The sequence below is a fragment of the Sorex fumeus genome, unplaced genomic scaffold (assembly GCF_029834395.1).
Source record: "Sorex fumeus unplaced genomic scaffold, SorFum_2.1 ptg000006l, whole genome shotgun sequence".
In the NCBI taxonomy this organism is placed as follows: Eukaryota; Metazoa; Chordata; class Mammalia; order Eulipotyphla; family Soricidae; genus Sorex; species Sorex fumeus.
In genome coordinates, this window is record NW_026606063.1 from 27,458,033 (window position 1) to 27,479,430 (window position 21,398).

Sequence of the window (21,398 nt, forward strand, 5' to 3'; positions counted from 1 at the left end):
TTAACTCCAGCCCCTAAGACCATGGGGTAGCCCCAAAGATTTTGCTGAATGAACTAATAGAAAATTGAGTCCGAGTTAGAGGATACTACCTCTCCTTTGAACTGTTCGTTGTCTTTTTCTTATAATGTTGATCTGACTAAAACAAACCCCAGCCTATGCTGAAACTATGCTGAAAAGCAATGGCTAGGGCCAGAGGGTTGCTCAAAGGGTGGGAGCACAAACTTTGCATGTGGTCAGCCCCAAGTTCTGTCCAGGCACCTCTGGACAGTTCTGTCCTTAGAGCACTACCAAGTTATAGGACAGTGAGTGATGTTGCTTGAGAATCTGTTGAAGTTACAAGACACTTCACTTAGAGACACAGTTTCCAAGAAGTTGACAAGGTAAACAGAGGATTTACTGTATTGTATGTGTTCCTCTGCCAGAAACTTTAGGACACTTTCAAAAAAAATTTTTTTTATTAAATCACCCTGAGACACACAGTTAAAAGATTGTTCATGGTTAGGTTTGAGTCATACAATGTTCCAATACCCATCCCTTCACCAGTGTACATTTTGCACCACCACTGTCCCCATTTCCCTCTTGCCACCTTATCCCTACCCATCCAGTCTGCCTCTATGGCAGGCACTTTTCTTCCTTCTCTCTCTTTAGCTCTCTCTTTCTTTTTGGGCATTATGGTTTGTAATACAGGTACTAAAAGGTCATCATGTATGTCACTAGGGCACTTTATTTCACTGTTCAGAAAGCTTCCATGCCAGCTTCAAGGTTCAAGAGTATTCATCAGAGCAAACACAACGCCATGTTTATGGAACATGCTATATAGAGACCAGCTTTGTATTTTTTCTTTGTGATTTTACAACCCTTCTGGTGACTTCATATATTGGGCACAGAGTCTGCCTGTGACACAAACAATTGCTGGTAGGGGAAAAGCCTGATTCACTCTGAACAAGTCTTCACTGAATGCCTTCCAGGGCCACAATCACCAGATGGAACCTTGCTCCCAGGAAAGTCACAGTCTAAGGGAGGAGATGGGAGAGGAAGGAGGGATGGACTGTAACTCATGACATGGAACAAACAGGACTGGAGAGAGGTAACCTGTTCCTGCAGATACCTCGAGCATGTGCATAAAACAGAGCCTTCACTTGGAAATAAAATCAGCAAAAGATTCCATGCCAGATATCGCCTTAACCCCCCACACCCACTCCCACTCCCCGCCACCATCAGCCTAAAATAAAGACATATTCCCAGGCAGGCAAACACTGAAACTTTCATATTCCAAAGCAGGATGCCCTGTTCATTGTAGAAGATTGAAGTCAAACAGATCTGCATTAAATTGGAACAGATGCCAATCTGGACAGAAAAAGTAGACTCCAGAAACTTCCATTTCTTCAACTGTTCAGTGGGGATAATCATACCGAACTTTTGCTGGACATGCACTAGGAACAAAACATCAAAAAGAAAACTCATACCCTCAGGATGCTTAGCACCTTGTAAGGGAGAGAGGAGAGGCTGGTGTGTCATGGCATACTCCTAAAGGTATTAAAGATAACATGTTTGGTGAAATAAGAAAGTATGGAATATATTAGTCAGGGTTCTCCAAAGAAACATCATGGACAGAAGGAGAGGAGAGAGGGGAGAGAGAGAGAGAGAGAGAGAGAGAGAGAGAGAGAGAGAGACAAGAGAGACAGAGACAGAGACAGAGAGACAGAGACAGAGAGACAGAGACAGAGAGACAGAGACAGAGAGACAGAGAAAGACAGAGAAAGACAGAGAGACAGAGACAGAGACAGAGACAGATATTATAAGGATTAATTATAAAGTTCTCGGTGGATGGCTGCAGCTGGTAAACCTCCTGGAGATTCAGGAGAACATTTGAATCTGAAGAATCTGAAGATCTTAGGAGGTTTCTTAACTAAGGGAGAACTAATGTTGCAGATGAGTACAAAGACCATCTGCTGAGGAATTTTTTTTTCTTTTTTTTTTTTTAGAAGCAGCAAGCACTTTATTTAAAAAAAAAACACTAATTGGTAAAGCATACATCTAAGAAGAGCTTTGAGGGACCAAGGCCAATTAAAACTCAACCCTGTGACAGAAATCTTAATCAAAGGTATTTCCTCTATATCCACTATTAAAATTTCAGAACAATTAAGATCTTTCGGAGTAAAGGGCCAATTAAGGTTTTGACACTCAGTAAGTCCTTTCAATGGGTAAAATAGCTTAAAAGAGAGAAAGAATAAAGTTATGCCTTGCCTATTGGAACTTGAGAAGTTAAAAAAATAAGCAATTAAGTAGAAAGGGAAAGATGTGAAGATGAGAAAGTAGAGAAATATAGCATATCCAAAAAAAACAAGCATAGAAAGAGATGATATGTATGGCTTTTAGAGCATGGAACTACCTAGGATTAAATACATTAGATATGTCGGAGCGATAGTACAGTGGATAGGGCGTCTGCCTTCCACATGGTCGACCCACTCTCCATAGGGTCCCCTGAGTACTGCCAGCAGTAATTCCTAAATGCAGAGCCAGGAGTAATCCCTGAGCACCACGGATGTGGCCCCCAAAGAAAGAAGCACTTTTCTTTTTTTCCTTTTAGAAATAAAAGTATTTGTCATAGACGCAGACTGAGAGACAGGGGACATTGGTGTGACATATGACATTGAACATTATATAATGGAAACTCAATCATGAACAACTTCGTAGCTTTGTCTCTCATGGAGATTTAAATAATAAAATGTGAAAACGAAAAGAAAACCCAAATGAACAAGTAAATACATTATAAGTCTACTAGTTTTCTTTAGAGAATATTACCATAAAACAAGCTGGAAAAAGGTACGAGTTAATGACTTCAAGTCACCCTTAGAGTACCAACCTTTTATGAGGTAGCAGAATGAAAGATGGCAAAGGTCCCAAATAGACATATTATCTAATGCTTAGTTCATATGGGTCCACAAGGAATCATGGGAAAAAACAACAACTTCAGAGCGTGTACTTAGTGACCATGGAAAGCACTGAAACTCAACATATCTACCATGTGGTATGTGAGTGTCTAGTGACAAAATATTCGGTACACTAACAAGTCCTCTAGTTTCTATCATATGACATTTACAACTATGTGTATAGAGTTGATGAGGGACATATAATTTATTCATTTGTTTTATTAGTTCAATAGCTCATAGATCACTGGGTCAATATAGACTTAGACTTACATGGATTCGATAAAAAGATTCTCACCTACTACTCAGAAATTCTCAAATTTCACTCAACTTTATGATAACATAACTTTTGGATTTAATTCTTGAAAAGATGTCAAGAATCATGCGATTTTCTTTTTTGTTGTTTTGGGGCCACACCTTGCAGTGCTCAGGGCTTACTCCTGGCTCTGGGCTCAAGGTGCTGAGGAATTTTTTGCTCAGCGAGTGATGGGAGAAGACCATTATTTGTTCATTCAGCCTTTCAACTGATGAAATGGGATCCACTCATGTTCTGTACTTACTAAAGCACAGAATTTTTTTTTCTTTTTGGGTCACACCCAGCGATGCTCAGGGGTTACTCCTGGCTCTGCACTTAGGAATTACTCCTGGCGGGTCTGGAGGATCATATGGGTTGCCGGGGATTGAACCCGAGCTGGCTGCGGGCAAGGCAAACACCCTACCCACTGTACTATCGCTCTGGCCCCAAAGCACAGAATATTTAAAAAAAAATTTTTTTTAGTGAATCACCATGGGGTACAGCCCTACAAACTTTTGTTCTTGCATTTCAGTGGATACAATGATCGAGTACCCATCTCTCTACCAGTGCCCATTCTCCACCACCAATGATCCCGATATCCCTCCCACCCCCCCACTATGCCCCCTCCACCCCACCCCGCCCCTGTGGCAGGGCATTTCTTTTGCTCTCTCTTTCCTTTGAGTGTTGTAGTTTGCACTAGAGGCATTGAGTGGCCACTATGTTCCATCTATCGCCTACATTCGGCATGCATCTCCCAACCCAAGCTGGTCCTCCAAATATCCTTTGCTTGGTGTTCTCTTCTCTATCTGAACTGCCTTTCCCCCCAGCATTTGAGGCTGGCTTCCAAGCTGTGGGGCAAACCTCCTGGTGCTTATCTCTACTATTCTTGGGTGTTAGTCTTCCATTCTGTTACTTCCACAGATGAATGCAATCTTTCAATGTCTCTCTCTCTCTCTCTCTCTCTCTCTCTCTCTCTCTCTCTCTCTCTTTCTGACTCATTTCACTTAACACGATACTTTCCATGTTGATCCATTTATATGCAAATTTCATGACTTCATCTTTTCTAACAGCTGCATAGTATTCCATTGTGTAGATGTACCAAAGTTTCTTTAACCAGTAATCTGTTCTTGGGCATTCAAGTTTTTTTTTTCCAGATTTTGGCTATTATAAACAGTGCCGCAATGAAGATATATGAAGCACAGAATTTTTTGTGGAGGGGAGTATACCCAGAAATGCTTGGACAAGTTGTTCCTGGAAATTTTCGGGAGACAAGGGGTGCCAATATTAAATTCAAGACTTTTATGTACAAAGTATGCCTTCAGTCCTTTGTGCTGTCTCCTATTCCCCCAAATCCACACATTTTAATTTAAACGTTAATCTTTCCCTTCACAGAAGCATCCAAAATAATGTTTGATTCCTTTTTGCTTAGTTCAAACTGACACATAAAACTAACCATCACTGAGCAAAGAAAAAAATGTAGTTTCTGGAAGGAAAATCATATTTATGTTTAAAAGAGAACACATGTGTGAGCACTCTCTCTCTCTCTCTCTCTCTCTCTCTCTCTCTCACACACACACACACACACACACATCAAGAGAAGGAGGTCCATAGAAGCTTACAGTCGCAGCCTCTTAGGCAAAGGCTCTTAGGTTCTTTTAACACTCCTTTGTACATTTATTATTTAATTTGGAGAATAAATCTCCTTGGGTGTTTGGGTGCCATGTGGTTGCCCCATATTGTTTAATTTTGTTTTGTGGGTTTTTTTTGTTTGGGGGGGCACATCTGGCAGTACTGAGGACTTACACCTAGCCCTGGTGGGGCTCAGGAGGACCACATAAAATGCCAGGGTTTGAATCAGGGTCAGTTGCATGCAAGACAAGTCCCTTACCTGCTGTTCTTTCTCTTCAGTCCTAAATGTTTAATTCCCACCCACCTACCACCCTAATAAGTACCAACACTTGTGTGTTGTGGGGGGGGGGGGAACACATCCGCTGTGCTTGGGGCTTAATCCTCGCTTTGGAGGATCATATGTGACACTGTGTATCAAACCCCAATCAGCTGTGTGCAAGGCAAGTGTCTTACCACTATATACACTTTCTGTCCCACCATTACATTTTTTAAGATTATCATCATCATCATTATTGCAAAAATAGCCAGGCATCAGGGTCCTGACTACCAGGAGTGTTTCTTGAGCACAGAGCCAAAAGCAAACCCTAAACACCTTCAGATGTCCCAAATACCAATAAAATAAAATAATGAATAAAAATTTTTATAAAACAGTCAAGCATTACAAAACTATTCTGGGTTGTGGAGATAGTATAGCGGGTAAGTAGCTTGCCTTACACACGACTGACCAAGGTTTAACTCCTAGAACCCACATGGTCCTCTAAGTCCCATTAGGAGTAATCCCTGAGCAACTCTTGGTATGTCCCAAAAAACAAACAAAAAATTCTATTCTCTGGCATACAATAAATACTGGCTGGAGAGATGGTACAGAGGGTAGCACACTTGCTTTGCCAGCAGCTGACTGGGATTCAATCTCCAGCACCTCATATGGTCCCCGGTCACCTCCAGGAAAAATTCCTGAGTTCAGAGCCAGGAGTAACTCCTGAGCACTGCTGGCTGTGGCCCCAAAACCAAACCAAAACAGAACTGGAGAAATGGTGGATGTGGGAGCTCTTCCATCAGAGACTGAACAAAATCTTGCTCAAAATACCTGAAATTCTCTCTTCTCCCTTCTCTCCTTCCCTCCTCCCTCCCTCCTCCTCTCTCCCTCCTCCTCCCTCCCTCCCTCCCTCCCTCCCTCCCTCCCTCCCTCCCTCCCTTCCTTCCTTCCTTCCTTCCTTCCTTCCTTCCTTCCTTCCTTCCTTCCTTCCTTCCTTCCTCTTTCTGCATTCTGTGGAATGGAACCTGGGGCCTCACATATACAAGGCAAGTACTATACAGCTGGACCATATTCCCAACCCCTAGAATGCCTGAAATTCTAACAGCAAAGTTTTATTCAGCAAATATAAGCATTTTCTTTCCTTATAAAATGCAAGTCATGGCAGGGTGAGAGACATAGTGTGGGAGTAAGGTGCTTACTGTCATGTGACTAACCCTGGTTCTCATAGGTTCTCATATCCTCAGCATCTCATGTGATCCCTGAGCATCACAGGATCACGGTGGGGAGTGGGAGATTCCAGAAAGGCGTATACCCAGGCGCATAGATAGAGAGGTTTGTTGATGGTAAGAATCACCCTTCTGCTGCCAGTTTGAGGAAGACTAGACTCTAGGGACCTGACCCCACCTAGACCTGGGCATATGTCAGCCGTTACCTCTCTTGTGCTGACTCTCCCCAAATCTCATGCAGCACCTGCAGGTGGAGTGGATAATGGCACATCTCTTCACCCCCTAAGCAGAAATATTGATAATGGTCATATGGGAATTGGCAGTGAAAAATTCCTCTCAACTGTTGGAAAAAAATCTTGCCTCGTAGAAGATCCTCAGGTTTAGGCAAATAAAATAATGAAGCAGTTTATAAGGGTAAGTTCCAAGGAAAGGATTCATTTCATTCATTCAAAAATGCATGTGGAATAGAACCATTCTGCAGTCCATTAACTTCACTAATTACAATCAGGATTCCAGAGACAAGCCTTCACTAACATCTCACAAGGCACTAAGACTCCTTGCAACAGGAGAGCCACCCGCAGAGGGAAAAGAAGGAATAAAGAGCAGTATTTGTGAACACATGATATAACCAGAATTTTCCTGTGATCGCTTCCTAACCACTGGAAGTAGGATTATTTTGCCACCTCAGGAAACAGAAGTGCAGAGAGACAGTAATGGAGTTCAAGGTCGAGGTCATGCTGCAAATAAAGAAAGAGCAGGGCTGGGATGGAGGCTCTTTTGGCTTCAAGCTCAGCCAGCTCCTTCTCGCTCCAGAAGCTTCTTCTCACCAAGTAATTTAGAAAAAAAAATCAAACAAATAAAGCAATAACTTCTCAGACCTGTCACTGTCGTGTATGCTCCATTCCCTTGAGTTTTCCCTAACAGTTTGCATGGGAACGTGTAACACATTTCCTATTTTCTAAGCTGAAATTCCTGGAGGATTGACACTCACATTCCTGGAGTCCTTACAGAACAAATAAGATCTGAAACAGTTGCTACTCCAGTGGGCTTTGGTGCCCAGAATATGCACTGCAGGGGTGGGGGGTTGGGGGGGGCGCGGGAGAGTTCAGGAGGATATTCAGGCTTTGGGCCTTGCTCACTGGGTGGCCTTGTGCATAATCACTTCTCTGTGCTCCCATTTCCTTATCTAATAAATGGAAATGTTGGTCATAATGTATCCACTTCATGGTGACATTAAGCACTTGTAATATTTGCAAAAAAAAACTTACAATAGCCATTTTTTGCATACAAAATCACTCCATAAATATTAGCTATGTATGTCCAAAGGACTCCAAGTTCTCATGACTTTCACTTGTGCTGCCTCAGTTCTTTCACATTCAAAGTTATTTAGATATATGTTATTCTCCTACCCTCCCCCCCAACTGCTTGACAGGGAGATAGATGCATGCTCTGTAAGCACTGGATTAGGTTCAAGCCCTGGCAATGCATTGACTGGTGAGAGAGACCCTGACAGCCCCTACAAGGGCTTTAGTAGGGTTAGGTCCTAGTATCAAATTATCTGGCTTCATTTGCTGAGTATCACTAGGAGTGGTCCTAGCACGACTGAGATCTCTGCTTCGGAACCCACCTGCCCACAAATAAACATTACAATTTCCTAAGTTGCCATTGTTTAAAACAGTTCTTACTCCTGATTCCGTATTTCTGGAGCTGGTATTTAGGAAATATTGATGACTGAATGCCCAGCCCAGCAGGTAGGGCGTTTGCCTTGCATGCAGCCAACCTGGCCGACCTGAGTTCAATTCCTCCGCCCCTCTCTGAGAGCCTGGCAAGCTACCGAGAGTATCTCGCCTGCACGGCAAAGCCTGGTAAGCTCCCCATGTCGTATTCGATATGCCAAACGCAGTAACAAGTCTCACAATGTTACTGGGCCCACTAGAGCAAATCGATGAACCATGGGCGGACAGTGAGGGTGATGATTGAACGAAAGCTGAAATTTTAGAGACTACAGAAGAGCTTAGTGAAAGCTTGTGTAGTCACCTTGAGACAGGCCAGTGCCGCCCAAGACAAAGAATCAGAGATTTGCTGTTTCCTTCCTTCCTTCCTTCCTTCCTTCCTTCCTTCCTTCCTTCCTTCCTTCCTTTCTACGCAGATCTAGTTTCCTGACAATTTCCCTGCAGGGTCTCCACTTCCCCAGCCCCTGCTTTCACTGTTTTCAGTCCTCTCCTGGACTGTCTGTAATTGGTAAGCTTGAAATTCACTGGTCATACAGAAAGCATTTTATCTGACCTTCCACATGCAAATTCTTTCCATTGGGATTTCTTGGTGTCCAGCTCCACCCCAGCCCACACGGCTATAAACACTCTGTGTCTGCAGCCTGGCCCCAGGGATTCCAGAAATAACAGCAGGGCTCTCCATTAGAACACTGGACAGTGTAAAGCATTTCTGCATGGAGAACACAGGCCCTTTCCAGTCCAGGCTTCTCCTGCCTGTCAAAGCACAAAGCAACCTTTACAAATCAGGGCAGGGAGGGGTCGCTGGGAGGGAGTTTAGGTTTCTGCAAAGTCCACACCTCCTTTTGCCACTGTCTGCGCTCTTAGATGATCCTTTCTAGAGCTTCTCCAGAGCTCCTCCAACCTCCTCTTAGTGTGGGACATTCTTCTTTTGGCCTTGGCCTTTCTTGGCTTGCAATGCACCACGCCCCCGTGGATGGGCTACAGCAGAAGGCATCGTTGGAGGAACCCAGATGCAATTTTCATCTCAACGTGAAGACACAAAGGCATTTTCCAGATGCCCAGGACAGCCACCTCCTTTGGAGGCGGGGCACTAGGCAAGTGCCAGGAGAGAAGGGAGTGGCCCTAAGGGCGTGCCTTAGTTTAAGGAGAAAGTGAGTACAGGGCTTAAAAGGCATCTGAAGCAATCCTGCACACTTCAGAAGGTGTTCACTAGGGAAAGTCTGAAGTTGACAGCTTAGGGAGAGAAGCTTTAACTTTTCAGGAGGCCCTTAAAAACTAACATCAGAAAATCAAAAGTGTATCTCAGATAAGTATTTAGGTGGGCAACCTGGAAAGGCTGGAAAAACAAATTTGCTATTTTGGAAGATATTGTCGAATGTTTGTTCTACTAAACGGTCCTTCACGTTTGTCACAATTTAAAAAATAATAAAAACACTTGGCATTGCCAAGGAAACCTGCCTGGAATCTCCTGGGACCTTTACGAGGGAAATTTGGGGCTTGTGTACGGGCCTGAAAACTTGAATTATCAGAGGAAGGAAAAAAAAATCATAGTTAAGCCTCTTTTTTTATTCCCCAAGTCATAATTCTTCTTTAATGGGGATGGGATCATTTCTAATTCGCACCCCCAGTCACAGTATCATTCAAGGATGGTCCTCGGTGTATTGTGCTCCAGACCTTTGTCAGGAAGAGCAAGGTGGAAGAAAGAAAGGCGCTTTGCATTTCGCAGCCAATGTGTTACCACCCTCCCGGCTCGACCTCACCGCGGCCACGGCGAGCCGCAGCTGCATTAGCCCACGAGATGCTGCAGCAAGGAGAGCCGGCCACAGCAAGAGAGAGAGAGTGGTCGGTGGTGCTCGCCACCTCGCTCCCGTGCCGCACCCCGAAGTACACCGGGGGTGGCGGGGAGGATGAGGGGAGTTGGTAACAGCATCGCCATGGCAACAGTGACGTCCTTGTACCCTGGATCTAATTGGAGGAAACCCCGTGGCCGAAGCCGCAGCCTGACGGCCAACCGAACTTGCCCAAGCCGACCCACCCTCCGAGCCTCCGCTTCGCCCCCCCCTCAGCCCCGCCCCTTTCGCCCCCTTCCGCGCGCTCCACCCTCATTGGCCGCCGGCAAGGCGGGAGGCGGGACTGGCCGAGCAACGCCGCCGCCTCATTGGGCGGCGGGCGAGGGCGGTCGCGCGGCGGCCCGCCCCGCTCGGCTCGGGAGTAGGCTGAGACGGGAGGGTCCTCGGCGCCAGCCCAGAGCGGATCAAAGTGGTGGGACTCGCGCCGCGGCCGCGGAGACGTGAAGGTGAGTTTCAGGGTCGCCTCCCCGCCCCCATACCCCCCCCCACACACACATCGCACACACACACACACATACACACACGCCCCTTTACTGCGACCCGCTCCGGGTTCGGGCGTTAAGGTGTGAGAGATCCGAGCCAGGAGCTTCCCCCCCGCCCTCCTCACCTCACCCCCAACCTCCCGCGTCGCCTCCCGGAGGGCGGCCGTCCTCGACGCCGCTCCCCTGAGGAGACGCTCCGGGCGGGAAGGTGCGGGCCAACGGCCGCTTCCATATTGGGCCGGGCGGGCGCGGGAACGGCCCTTCTTCCTCCTCCTCCTCCTCCTCCTCCTCTTCCTCCTCAGCCCGGCCGGGCGCGGCGGCTCTCGCCCCGCGGCTTCCTGTGGGCCCGGGAGGGGGGTTGGGGGGCGGACACCGAACCGGGCCCGCGCGTGCGGGGACGGACAAAAGGGGCGGTGGGCGGACGGGCGTCCCCGGCGCATTGTCTGACGGCGCCCCCCCTCCCCACCCCCCCACCCCCGGCTTTTGTCCGCGCCCCCCCACTCCCCGCCCGCAGGCCCCCCCGCGCACGCCGCCCTAGCACGCCCCCCACCCCCGCCCCGGGTCGCCCGTCGCTCCTCGCGCCTCGCTCGCCGCCGCCGCCGCCGCCGCTGCCGCTCGCCCTCTTCCCCCGCCCCCCGCCCCGGTCCCCCCTCATGGAGAAGACGGAGCTGATCCAGAAGGCCAAGCTGGCCGAGCAGGCCGAGCGCTACGACGACATGGCCACCTGCATGAAGGCCGTGACGGAGCAGGGCGCCGAGCTGTCCAACGAGGAGCGCAACCTGCTCTCGGTGGCCTACAAGAACGTGGTGGGCGGCCGCCGCTCCGCCTGGCGGGTCATCTCGAGCATCGAGCAGAAGACGGACAGCTCGGACAAGAAGCTGCAGCTCATCAAGGACTACCGGGAGAAAGTGGAGTCGGAGCTGCGCTCCATCTGCACCACGGTCCTGGTGAGGCCCCTTTTGTGTGAGAGTGTGTGTGTGTGTGTGCGTGCGCGCGCGTGTGTGAGCGTGTGCATGCATGCGTGTGTGTGCATGCATGCATGCGAGTGCGTGTGTGTGCCCCTCCCCACCCCACCCCCCCCCCCCCCCCCGGCCGGCCCTGGCCGACCCTCCCATCTCCTCCTCTTATGCCCACCCTACTCCCCAGCTCCCGAGTGAGCGTAAGGGGGTGTGAGCCAGGGTTCACCGCCGCCGCGGTGCCTTCCTGCAGTTCCCCAGGCTCAGGAAGCTGCATTTGCAGGGATGAGTAAGTCTCTCTCTCATTCTCTCTCTCTACCTTTTTTTTTTTTAATCCTCCTGGTTGCTTCTGGGTTGCTTGCAGCCACCCAGGGTGACTCGGAGCTGGCCGCCGGGCCGACGATGGGCCGACGAGCTTTAGGTTAGCATCATGGACATCGGGTGTTTTTTTTTTTTTTTTGGTTGTTCCCACCACCACCCCCACCACCTTTTCTTTTCCTCGCTCACCAAAGGTGATCTGGGAACCCTCAGAGAGGCTCCCAGGCTTCAGTTAAAAATAAGGTGCGGGTGTCTTTTGGACTGGCCATCTATGTAGTAGGCTTACTTTCTGACCCGGCCCCTGTCGAACCGCCTGGAAAATCCAGAGCTAGGGTATCTGAGCAGTTTTTTTTTTTATCCCCTTTTATCAATACCCCAAAGTGTGTGTGGGGGGGAGGGTGGGGGGAGGCATTGAATTCTGTAAACGTGAAAAGGGCACACATACCACTGAATCTGAAGAACAAGATATCCTGGTGAATATCAGTATTTAATAACATTTCTTGCCATTACATAGCTACATTGAATCACCCCGATCCCTTCCTGCTGTGGAGTAGGCAAGTTTCCAGCTTTCCAGGTTCTGGACTGTGCACTCTTTGCAAGGGTGGCTAATGGGTGGGGTAGGTGATTTCTATGATTCACCCGTACTCAGAGAATAGTTTTAGCTTTGTCATGGCATGGATCTTCTGATCAGTGGGTTGAGTTTTTGAAATTGAAATACCGATATTAGGTCCTGGAGTGCTTCAAAATGTCTTAATACAGCAGAGAGAGTGGTTTTACTACTAAATAAAATGTGATGTGGTTGCCAGTTTTTTTTCTGGGACACTTGTACAAGGGGCCTGCTGGTCTTTGACATGTATACTCATACTGTATTTTAAGAGCTTTCAAAGACAGGCATGAATGATAAAAGGGTTTTTCAAGGAATAAAAGGGGAAGAGCTTCTTTTCCTCCTCCCATCTCTACCTTACCCCCATCAGAATTTTTTTAACTTGCAACTTACTTTTTCAATACAATATCTGGTGATTGAACAAAATCATGGCTCTGGACATTGCTAGTTAAGAAGCAGTGTTTAAAGGAAGAAGACTTCAGATATTATTGATTTATGAAGGCAGAAGTTCGTTATCTCATTTGTCTTGGCTTTTATTTCCTCGCATAGAGGAGGCATTTAAAAAAGCTTTGTGAATTGAATTGCTTCTACTTGTTCTTTGTAAAAGTAAGAAAGGGTAGTCTTCAGTAAGATATGGTAATGGTTGTTGACAGCATTGGTGCTATTATCGAGGAAAAATTTTTAAGAAATCCATATGTTAATGAGATTTCCTGTATTTGGAGAGGGATGCATCCTGGTATATTTTCATCATCTGTTCAGCTATTACTTTGCAGTTGGTTACTGTGCAGCAATTCAGAATAACCACAGATTCTTGACTTATCTAACAGCTTAACTGTCTGCTGTGGGAAAGTTTTATTTTGTGGCTCTTACAACTTTTAATGGAGAAAAGGGGTGTATGTGCGTGTGTGTGTAGCAGAGTTTTGCTTAGTTGATTTAATGACTGGATAAGAACTATTATATATACAGATTATTTTCAAATTGGACCATTTTTATATTAGTTTGACTAATTAGCTTTAAAATGGCTGAAGAGAATGATGTGATGGGAACTATTAAAAAAAACTGTGGGGGGGTGCTGGAGCGACAGCACAGCGGCCTTGCACGTGGCCGACCCAGGTTCAATTCCTAGCATCCCATATGGTCCCCTGTGAGCACCGCCAGGAATAATTCCTGAGTGCAGAGCCAGGAGTATCCCCTGTGCATTGCTGGGTGTGACCCAAAAAGCAAAAAAAAAAAATCTTTGGGGTTGGAAAGATAGTATAGTGGGTAAGGTGGCTTGCCTTGCACACAGCCTACCCTAGTTTGATCCCTGACATCTCATTTGGTCCCCAGAGCACCACCAAGATTATTTCCTGAGTGCAGAGTCAGGAGTAACCCTCAAGTGTTGCCATGTGTGCGCCCCCCCTTCAAAAAAAAAACCTAAGGAAGCAAATATTTAAGTTTGCAGCTGTTTTTGAAAGTCTAATTTGTGTAAGGTATTACACTTAGTGTTATGGGACAGGACAGGCCTGAGAACTAGGGTTTTTTTCTTTTTTTTGGTCCTTCAATAATTTATAATAAATTATGCATCTAGGATATCATAAATATAGTTTTTTTTTTGTTTTGTTTTTTCTTTTTTGGGTCACACCCAGCAATGCTCAGGGGTTTCTTCTGGCTCATGCTTTAAGGAATCACTCCTGGCGATGCTCGGGGGACCATATGGGATGCTGGGAATCAAACCTGTGTCGGCCATGTTGGCTGCGTGCAAGGCAAACGCCCTACCTGCTGTGCTATTGCTCTAGCCCCCATAAATATAGTTTTTATAAGGTGATTATGAACAAAATGTTTATATTAAAGGAACAAAAACCTTGGGAAAGGCTTCACAAACATGGTGACTTTTAGCGTGAGGAAAAATGAAAGAAGAACCCCAGGGACTCAATATTCCAATTCAAAGGAATGTATCAGGAGGTTTATATGTGAATGAAGCTGCTTGCAGGAGAAAGACTTGGAAAGGAAAGTTTGTGAGAAAGTGTTAGGAAAATTTCCTCTTTTGTAGCCAAACACAGTAACAAGTCCTGCTTGAGCAAATCAATGAACTACAGTGCTACAGTGCTACAGTAGTCAGTATGAAGATACATACATAAGATTTATTAGTGGGTTTTGAGTTGTGTGCATCTAGAATTCACGTCTTGAATGCTGTTTACCAGTCTGTAATCTAATAGATAAGGAAGTGAAATAACTCTTTAAAGGACCTGATAATTGTTAAAGTAATAACAATAGGAGCCTGTAAACACAATGAGGATAGAAAAGTGAAACCTGAGTTTCAGAATGTGAGTGTTAGTTAAACTGAGGGTTTTTTTCTCCCTCTTTTTTTTTTAACCTTTTTGTAAAGGAATGGGAATTTAATATGGAGAAAGTAATTGAAAGCAACTTATAAAAGACTAGTAAAGAGTAACAGGATAGCAAAATTTGGGGCTTAGCCTCTTTCCCTCACATTGAGTAGTCTGGGGTGTGAAATTATTTGGTATACTTATTCACAATGAACATGGTAGACAACCCTTGACAGTCTTAGTATTGAGAAGTTATTAAACTGTGAAATTTGGAGAAGTTAAAATCTAGTTACTTAAAGAGCAAGAGATTACTATATTTTACTGCATAATCATTGTACTGTTTTAATACCAGCGCAGCATTTTGTTTCACCTCATTGTGGGATGTGAGACCATTTCTCACTCTACTTTTTGCCTCCCTATCATTGTCCTAAAAATCTATCATTTTTATGCAGTGAAATTGACCAAGTTATCTTTTTCCATTCTCATTGTGAAACCACAGCGGGTAGACTTAAGATTTCCTGGGTCTCTTATAATACTTTTATTTGGGGAACTATAAAATTACTTATTTCAGGACCAAGGTCTGTTGGTACAATAATCATTTTTATATTACTATAGTATATAGAAATTATAAAGCTTTGTCATAATGTAAAAGCTCTGCAAACTTAATTCAGTAACATGTTTGAATTTAGTTCCATATTCTAAAGTGTTCTAAATTAATCTCTTAATGAAATGTCTTGTGCTGATTATTTTGAAGTAAGACTAATGGTGTCCTTGATAGGTAATCTTAATGTAATTTTGTGACATAATGGAAAAGAATTTCTGCTCCGGAATCAGACAGTTTTTGTATCATCACTCCAAAATCTTAGAATTTCCTGAGCATGGACAAGTTTCTTGTCTCAACATTTGTTTCTTTGCATACAATTTGGAGGTAGTTATGCCTATTTGTAACTAAAATAATAGCTTAACAGAGACCAAGCAGATAGAGGCTAGAACTCATATTTTACATAAAGGAGACCTGGGTTCAAGGCCCAGCACATGGACTGTAATCCCTTGAACAGCAGGGAGTATCTTTCAACCACTACCACGTGTCAACAAAATAAAGCTATCTACTGACATTTATTGGGCATTAACTGCACGATAAGCACTTTATATACCCACTTTGTTACTGTAAGTTAGGTTGATAGTATTTCTGGTTTAAAGTTGAGAGAACCTGAAGCAATAAGGAAGATCAGTATCACAGAGCTAGCAAAAAAAAAAAAAAAAAGGAAAAAAGAACCCAGGTGGTGTGACTCCTTATAAAATTCAGGTGATTCATTCTGCTCTGAATACATAATGACTGACTGAAGACCTCAGTATGATTGTTTTGAGTAATTTGTACAGCTTAGTAAGTATAAGATACTGTATTTAGGGAGGTTGGAGAAATAATACAGTGGATAAAGTACTTGTTTTGCACATAGCTTCCCAGTTCTATGCCCTGCACTGCCTATGTTTGCCCAAGCCCAGTCAGGAGTAAACCCTGAGCACAGCTGAGTGTAGACGAGCAAGCAAACAAATATTTTAAAAAATAATGTATTTGGTTTTTTTGTTTATTTGTTTTTTGCTTTTTGGGTCACACCCAGCGATGCTCAGGGGTTACTCCTGGCTCGTTCACTCAGGAATTACTCCTGGTGGTGCTCAGGGGACCATATGAGATGCTGGGAATCAAACCCCGGTCAGCCGCGTGCAAGGCAAACATGCCCTACCCGCTGTACTATTGTTCCAGCCCCCAAAGATAATATGTTTGATGGGAAAGACCTCCCGGTTTATAAATCTGTGGCCTTGTAGATTACAATAAAATTTGAAACTCCTTGAGATTTTTTTTGCTTTTAGATGTTAAGCTCTTTGAAGTCCCAAATTGTATTTTTAAGCACCAAAAGAAATAGATCAGATAATAAGTCTTAAGTCAGTCTAAGTAAGGTCTCAACCAGGGTGAATTTACTTACCTCAGGGACATCTGGCACATTTTAGGGACAACTTTTGGTTATCAGTACCTGGAGAGGTGTGTATAGTGCTCCTAACATCTAGTGAATAGAGACCTGAATGTGCAGAAGATAAAATGCACAGGAAAATCGTGACAACCAAGAATTATCCGGACTAAGATGTTAGTAATGCTGAAGTTGAGAAAGCCTGTAGTTTAGATCATAAATGAGACAAATGAGCAATATTTTTACATCTTACACTGAACTGTATCATGCCTGTTACTTGGGTTCTTACTAACATGTTGGCATCTTTCTAAACTTTGTCAGTATTTGTGTGTTTATTGTTTAACCCTCATTTACCTTTCTGCAATGCACTGAGTGGGTCCTGTACTTGCAGAGTTCCATCTCATGGTTGCCTTCCACACCCCATTTTTTGATCTTTTTGTTTTGTTTATGGTTGATGGTTCATACCCTGTGATGCTTGGGGAGAGGCATGTGATGCTAGGGATGGAACCCTGTCCTCCTGCATGCAAAGCATGTGCTCAACCCTTTGAGTTTTCTCTGGTTCCATGCATTGCTGTATTTAAAAGCTTGGCAGAGGCTGGAGCAATAGCACAGGGGGTAGGGTGTTTGCCTTGCATGCGGCCGACCTGGGTTCGATTCCCAGCATCCTCTATGGTCCCCTAAGCACCGCCAGGAGTAATTCCAGAATGCAGAGCCAGGAGTAACCCCTGTGCATTGCCGGGTGTGACCCAAAAAGCAAAAAAATAAATAAATTAGAAGCTTGGTAAAATAGTTGCAGAACAAAGATTCAGCTGAAATTACAGAGAAGACTTTAGAAAGAGGTAGTTAAAATTCATGGACAGTAAATAGTCCTCTGTTCCTGTCAGTAGTATTTTGACATACATGGTTTCAGGTTTTTCACTCTGTGGTGTATGCTTATTTGGATGTTGTGTAATTATACTTATATTTATTTGTAAACAGCTTTTCTCCATTATAAACAATCCTAGGAGGATTTGAGATAATACAGTAGGTAGAGTTCTGGAGGAGTGATTCCTGAGTGCAGAGTCAGGATTAACCCCGTCACTGCCATATATGGCCCCAAAACTGAAGCAAAATTATAATAATAAAATAAAAAAGAATCTTGAGAAATTCATCCTTTATCATATGCTTTTTACTAGATTAAGTAATTAGAAGTAAAACTTAAAAATGAACAAATAGAGATATTTTTCTCTACTTGACCTTTTGAGAGTATTGATTATCTTGACACTGCTGCTGGCAGTGGGTGAAAATGACCATTACTTCTACTGCACAGGTTTTTGAGAAAAGCAAAAATGGGTGATTAGAGAGAGGAACCACAAGTTAACCTCCTCATTCAGGGTTGGGTATAATTAGAACGATAATGATGACCAGACTTCTGAAAATCTCATATACAGTTTCACATATAAAATGATACCCTAGAATGAGATTAATTCAGGATACTTGACAAATTTACTTGATCATACTGAGAAATCTGCATGGTCATACTGACCTTCGTTATATTTAGACATAATTATTTCTGTATCTAGCACTAGTTCTTTCTGAGTAACAATGGGATATATCTGTTCCATTGACTCAAAACCTTTGTTTGTGTCTAGTGCCAGGGCTTAAACTCAGGATCTCACATACAAGGCTGGGTCCTCTACACCTGAGCTACATGCATCACCCAGACCTGAGTTGCTTTTTTATTTAGTTTTTGTTTGGGAGGCACCTCAGGACTTTCATGCAAAGCTTGTGCATAAGCCATTGGATTCTTTGGCCCTGAGTTCTAAGTAGCATTGGTTAGAAAGGCATCATTTTGTGTGTGTGTGTGTGTGTGTCTGTCTGTCTGTCTGTCTGTCTTGTCTGTCTGTTTAGGGCAACAGCCTGTGGTGCTCCAGATACTATCATTCCTGGCAGTGTTTGGAATCCTGTGGTAGGAATCTAACCTGGGTTGGCCCCATGCAGGGCAAGCACCCTAACCACTGTGCTATTGCTCCAACCCTTGTTACTAATCTTACGATTTTAGTTGAAGAAAAACTTATATGTGCATTTGTCAAAAATCAGCAGATGTAATAAAAGAAAAGGGGGTAGGACAGAGCAATTGTACAGGGCCCCACTACCACTATGTATGGTCCTGAACACCATCACAGATCACTCCTGAGCACAGAGCCAGGTGTGGATCCCTCTCCAATATACACCTAGCATCTGTAAATTTTACTTCAGAGCAAAATAGTGATTTGCATGGATTGATGTTGGCAATCTAGAATTAAAACAGTATAATAAAGCAAGTGTGATTAAAAAGGTTATTGGTAGGATCTTTTGGTGTGTATACTGACGTTCATTGTAGTTGTTGGTTGCCATGTATTAGATGTATGATTAGTTGCTGTGATTAAATGTGTTTAATAACTATAGCAAGGGAAAAAAATTGAGCCCTTTCTCACCGCTGTGAGCCTTTAAAATGAGTAGAAAGGTATTAACATACACCAAGGAGAAAGAAGGCTTGACAAGGCAGGTTTTTGGTGATAAATGCTACTTAGATGGTGCAGTTACTTAGTACATTGAAAAATAATACATAATGACAATACTCTAGGGCAGTGGTTCTCAAACTTACTGATATCATAAGCACATTGCACACTTGTGGAATCCAAAAGCTTTTATTCATATAGATTTTACCTTATGGTTACTTAAATTATTACAAGTTTAAAATAGAAAATTTTGTTGGGGGTGAGGTGGACAACAGCTGGTAGTGTTCAGGGTTACTCCTGGCAGCCCTTGGGATCACATGTGTTGCCAGGGATTGAACCAGGATCAGCTACATGTAAGACAAATGCCTCAACTCTTGTACTACCTCTACAGACCATAATACAGTTTTTAAAAATTGCAGTAAAATGTACCTCTTAAAGGATACGTTTTGTGCATTTAGTGCACTCACATTGTTTGACAACCCTCACCTCCCACTTACCTCCAGAACTTTGTCATCTTCCCCTGCTGAAACTGGACCCATTCATTAGACTTTGAAGTCTCCTATCCCATCATAGTAGCCATTCCACTTACTTTTTGTTTGTTAGTTTGTGATTTGGGGCCACATCTTCTGATGCTCAGGTCTTACTCCTACTTCTGCACTCAGAAATCACTCCTGGCGAGCTTTGGGAACCATCTGGAATGCCGGGAATTTGGGGGTTTGAGCCTGGGTCATCTGCGTGCATGGCAAGTGCCCTACATGACCCTGTACTGTTTACACAGCCCTCTCTACTTTCTGTTTTTAATTGCACTCAGATATAAGTAGAATAATTTTTGTTTTTCATTTTAAAAAATGTTGAATGAGAATAGTGACATTGCTTTATATTCCATCTATTGTAGCTTTAGCTTCTGAAATGACGTGAAAAAGCAAATAGCATCTGTTACAAAAATGGTTGGACTTTGGGGCCAGAGAGATATAGTATAACGGGTAAGGTGCTTGCCTGGTGCAAAACTGACCTTGGTTTACTCTCTGGCACCTAGTATGTTCTCCCAAGCTCCCAGGAGTTAAGTCCTAGGCACAGCTGAGTGTGGCCAAAAATAAACAAAATGATTGGACTTTGGTCACCCTCTCCCAAACTGTGGAGGTCCTTGAGCCCAGATTTTGGGTACTACCCTCCAAGGTGTGCAGTTTTGTGAGCACTTTCCCACAATTAAGCGGATTCTTGTTACTGTTTGGTGTGATTGAGCAGTTTTCTGAGTGATTGTCCTTGTGTTGCCAGAATTTTTTTTCTTCCTTCCTTCCCTCTTGTTCCAGTGATTCTCCAATTACTTGTTGTCAGTGTGTTGTCCCACACTTGGTTTCAGTGCTCTAGAGCTCACACCTTTGGTCACAAACTGCAGTGATGCTGGTGGCACATTTGGCCTTTGGGAAGATGCCAGATCATTGAACTTGTGGACTGAGCCATAGCCCTAGGCACTCTTGTGTAATGTTGATCTATCTGTAAATATTCATAAATTGTATGTGTAATTGTTTTGGTGCAGATTGACACTTGTAGAGAAGATAATAATAGGGTCAGTAGTAGGTATTTTGGACTCTTTGGGCACAAAGTATAATGGTCCTGTGTTATGACCGTTCCATATCTAGCTTCTAAAATGTCAGGAAGATGAAAAGAGCTGTAGTCAGAGATGAAGGACTGAGCATTATATTTGTTTCTGATAATAACATAATAAGAATTGTCTCAGCTATTTGGGGTCAAGTAAGGGAACAAAAACTGGTCTTGTAGACTATCGGCACAAAAGTGAATGTGCAGTTCACACATTCACTGTTGTCAGAGGCTCAAAGTTTAAAATTTTGTGTGTTAAATAGCTCTGGCTTAGCTAAATTAGAAGATGGGTGGACATTCAAAAAAATCTTTTTTTTAAATGTAGGAGTATTGCTATTTATTCAGCCATTAAGCTGATTGAATTGGGCACAAACTCCCCCCAAAAAAATTTTTTTAATTGACTCATTGTGAGATAGAGAATCACAAAGCTGTTTATGATTGGATTTCAATCATACAGTGTTTTAACACCCATCCCTCCACCACCGTACATTTCCCAGCACAGAGGTCCCCCCGTTAACCTCCCACCAATCCCCAGCTCACCCCCCCCCCCCATGGTGGACATTCTTATACAAGAGCATTTTATTGTTTGAACATTTTTTTATAAGTGCTCACTGTTTTAAAGGTGCACAATCCTCACAAAAAGCTTCTTTCCTATACTAAAAAACCACTGTCTTGGTAATCATGTTGCCTCAGTTTTGGGGTGGTGGTACTGACTAGTGATCTTGTCAAGGACAGTGAATTTACTAGTATTTGGGGGTGGGAGATAGAAA

The 21,398-nt window shown here is 43.9% G+C and overlaps 1 protein-coding gene across 1 annotated transcript in view; it reads left to right on the forward strand.

The window, feature by feature from the left end:
* Positions 1 to 11,000: 11,000 nt before the first annotated feature.
* Positions 11,001 to 21,398, forward strand: part of YWHAQ (tyrosine 3-monooxygenase/tryptophan 5-monooxygenase activation protein theta) — a 28,587-nt gene continuing 18,189 nt past the window's right edge. The window contains exon 1 of the mRNA XM_056126824.1: positions 11,001 to 11,348. Within this exon, the coding sequence (XP_055982799.1) occupies positions 11,055 to 11,348 (294 nt within the window). The 5' untranslated portion in view covers positions 11,001 to 11,054. The remainder of the gene's footprint in view (positions 11,349 to 21,398) is intronic.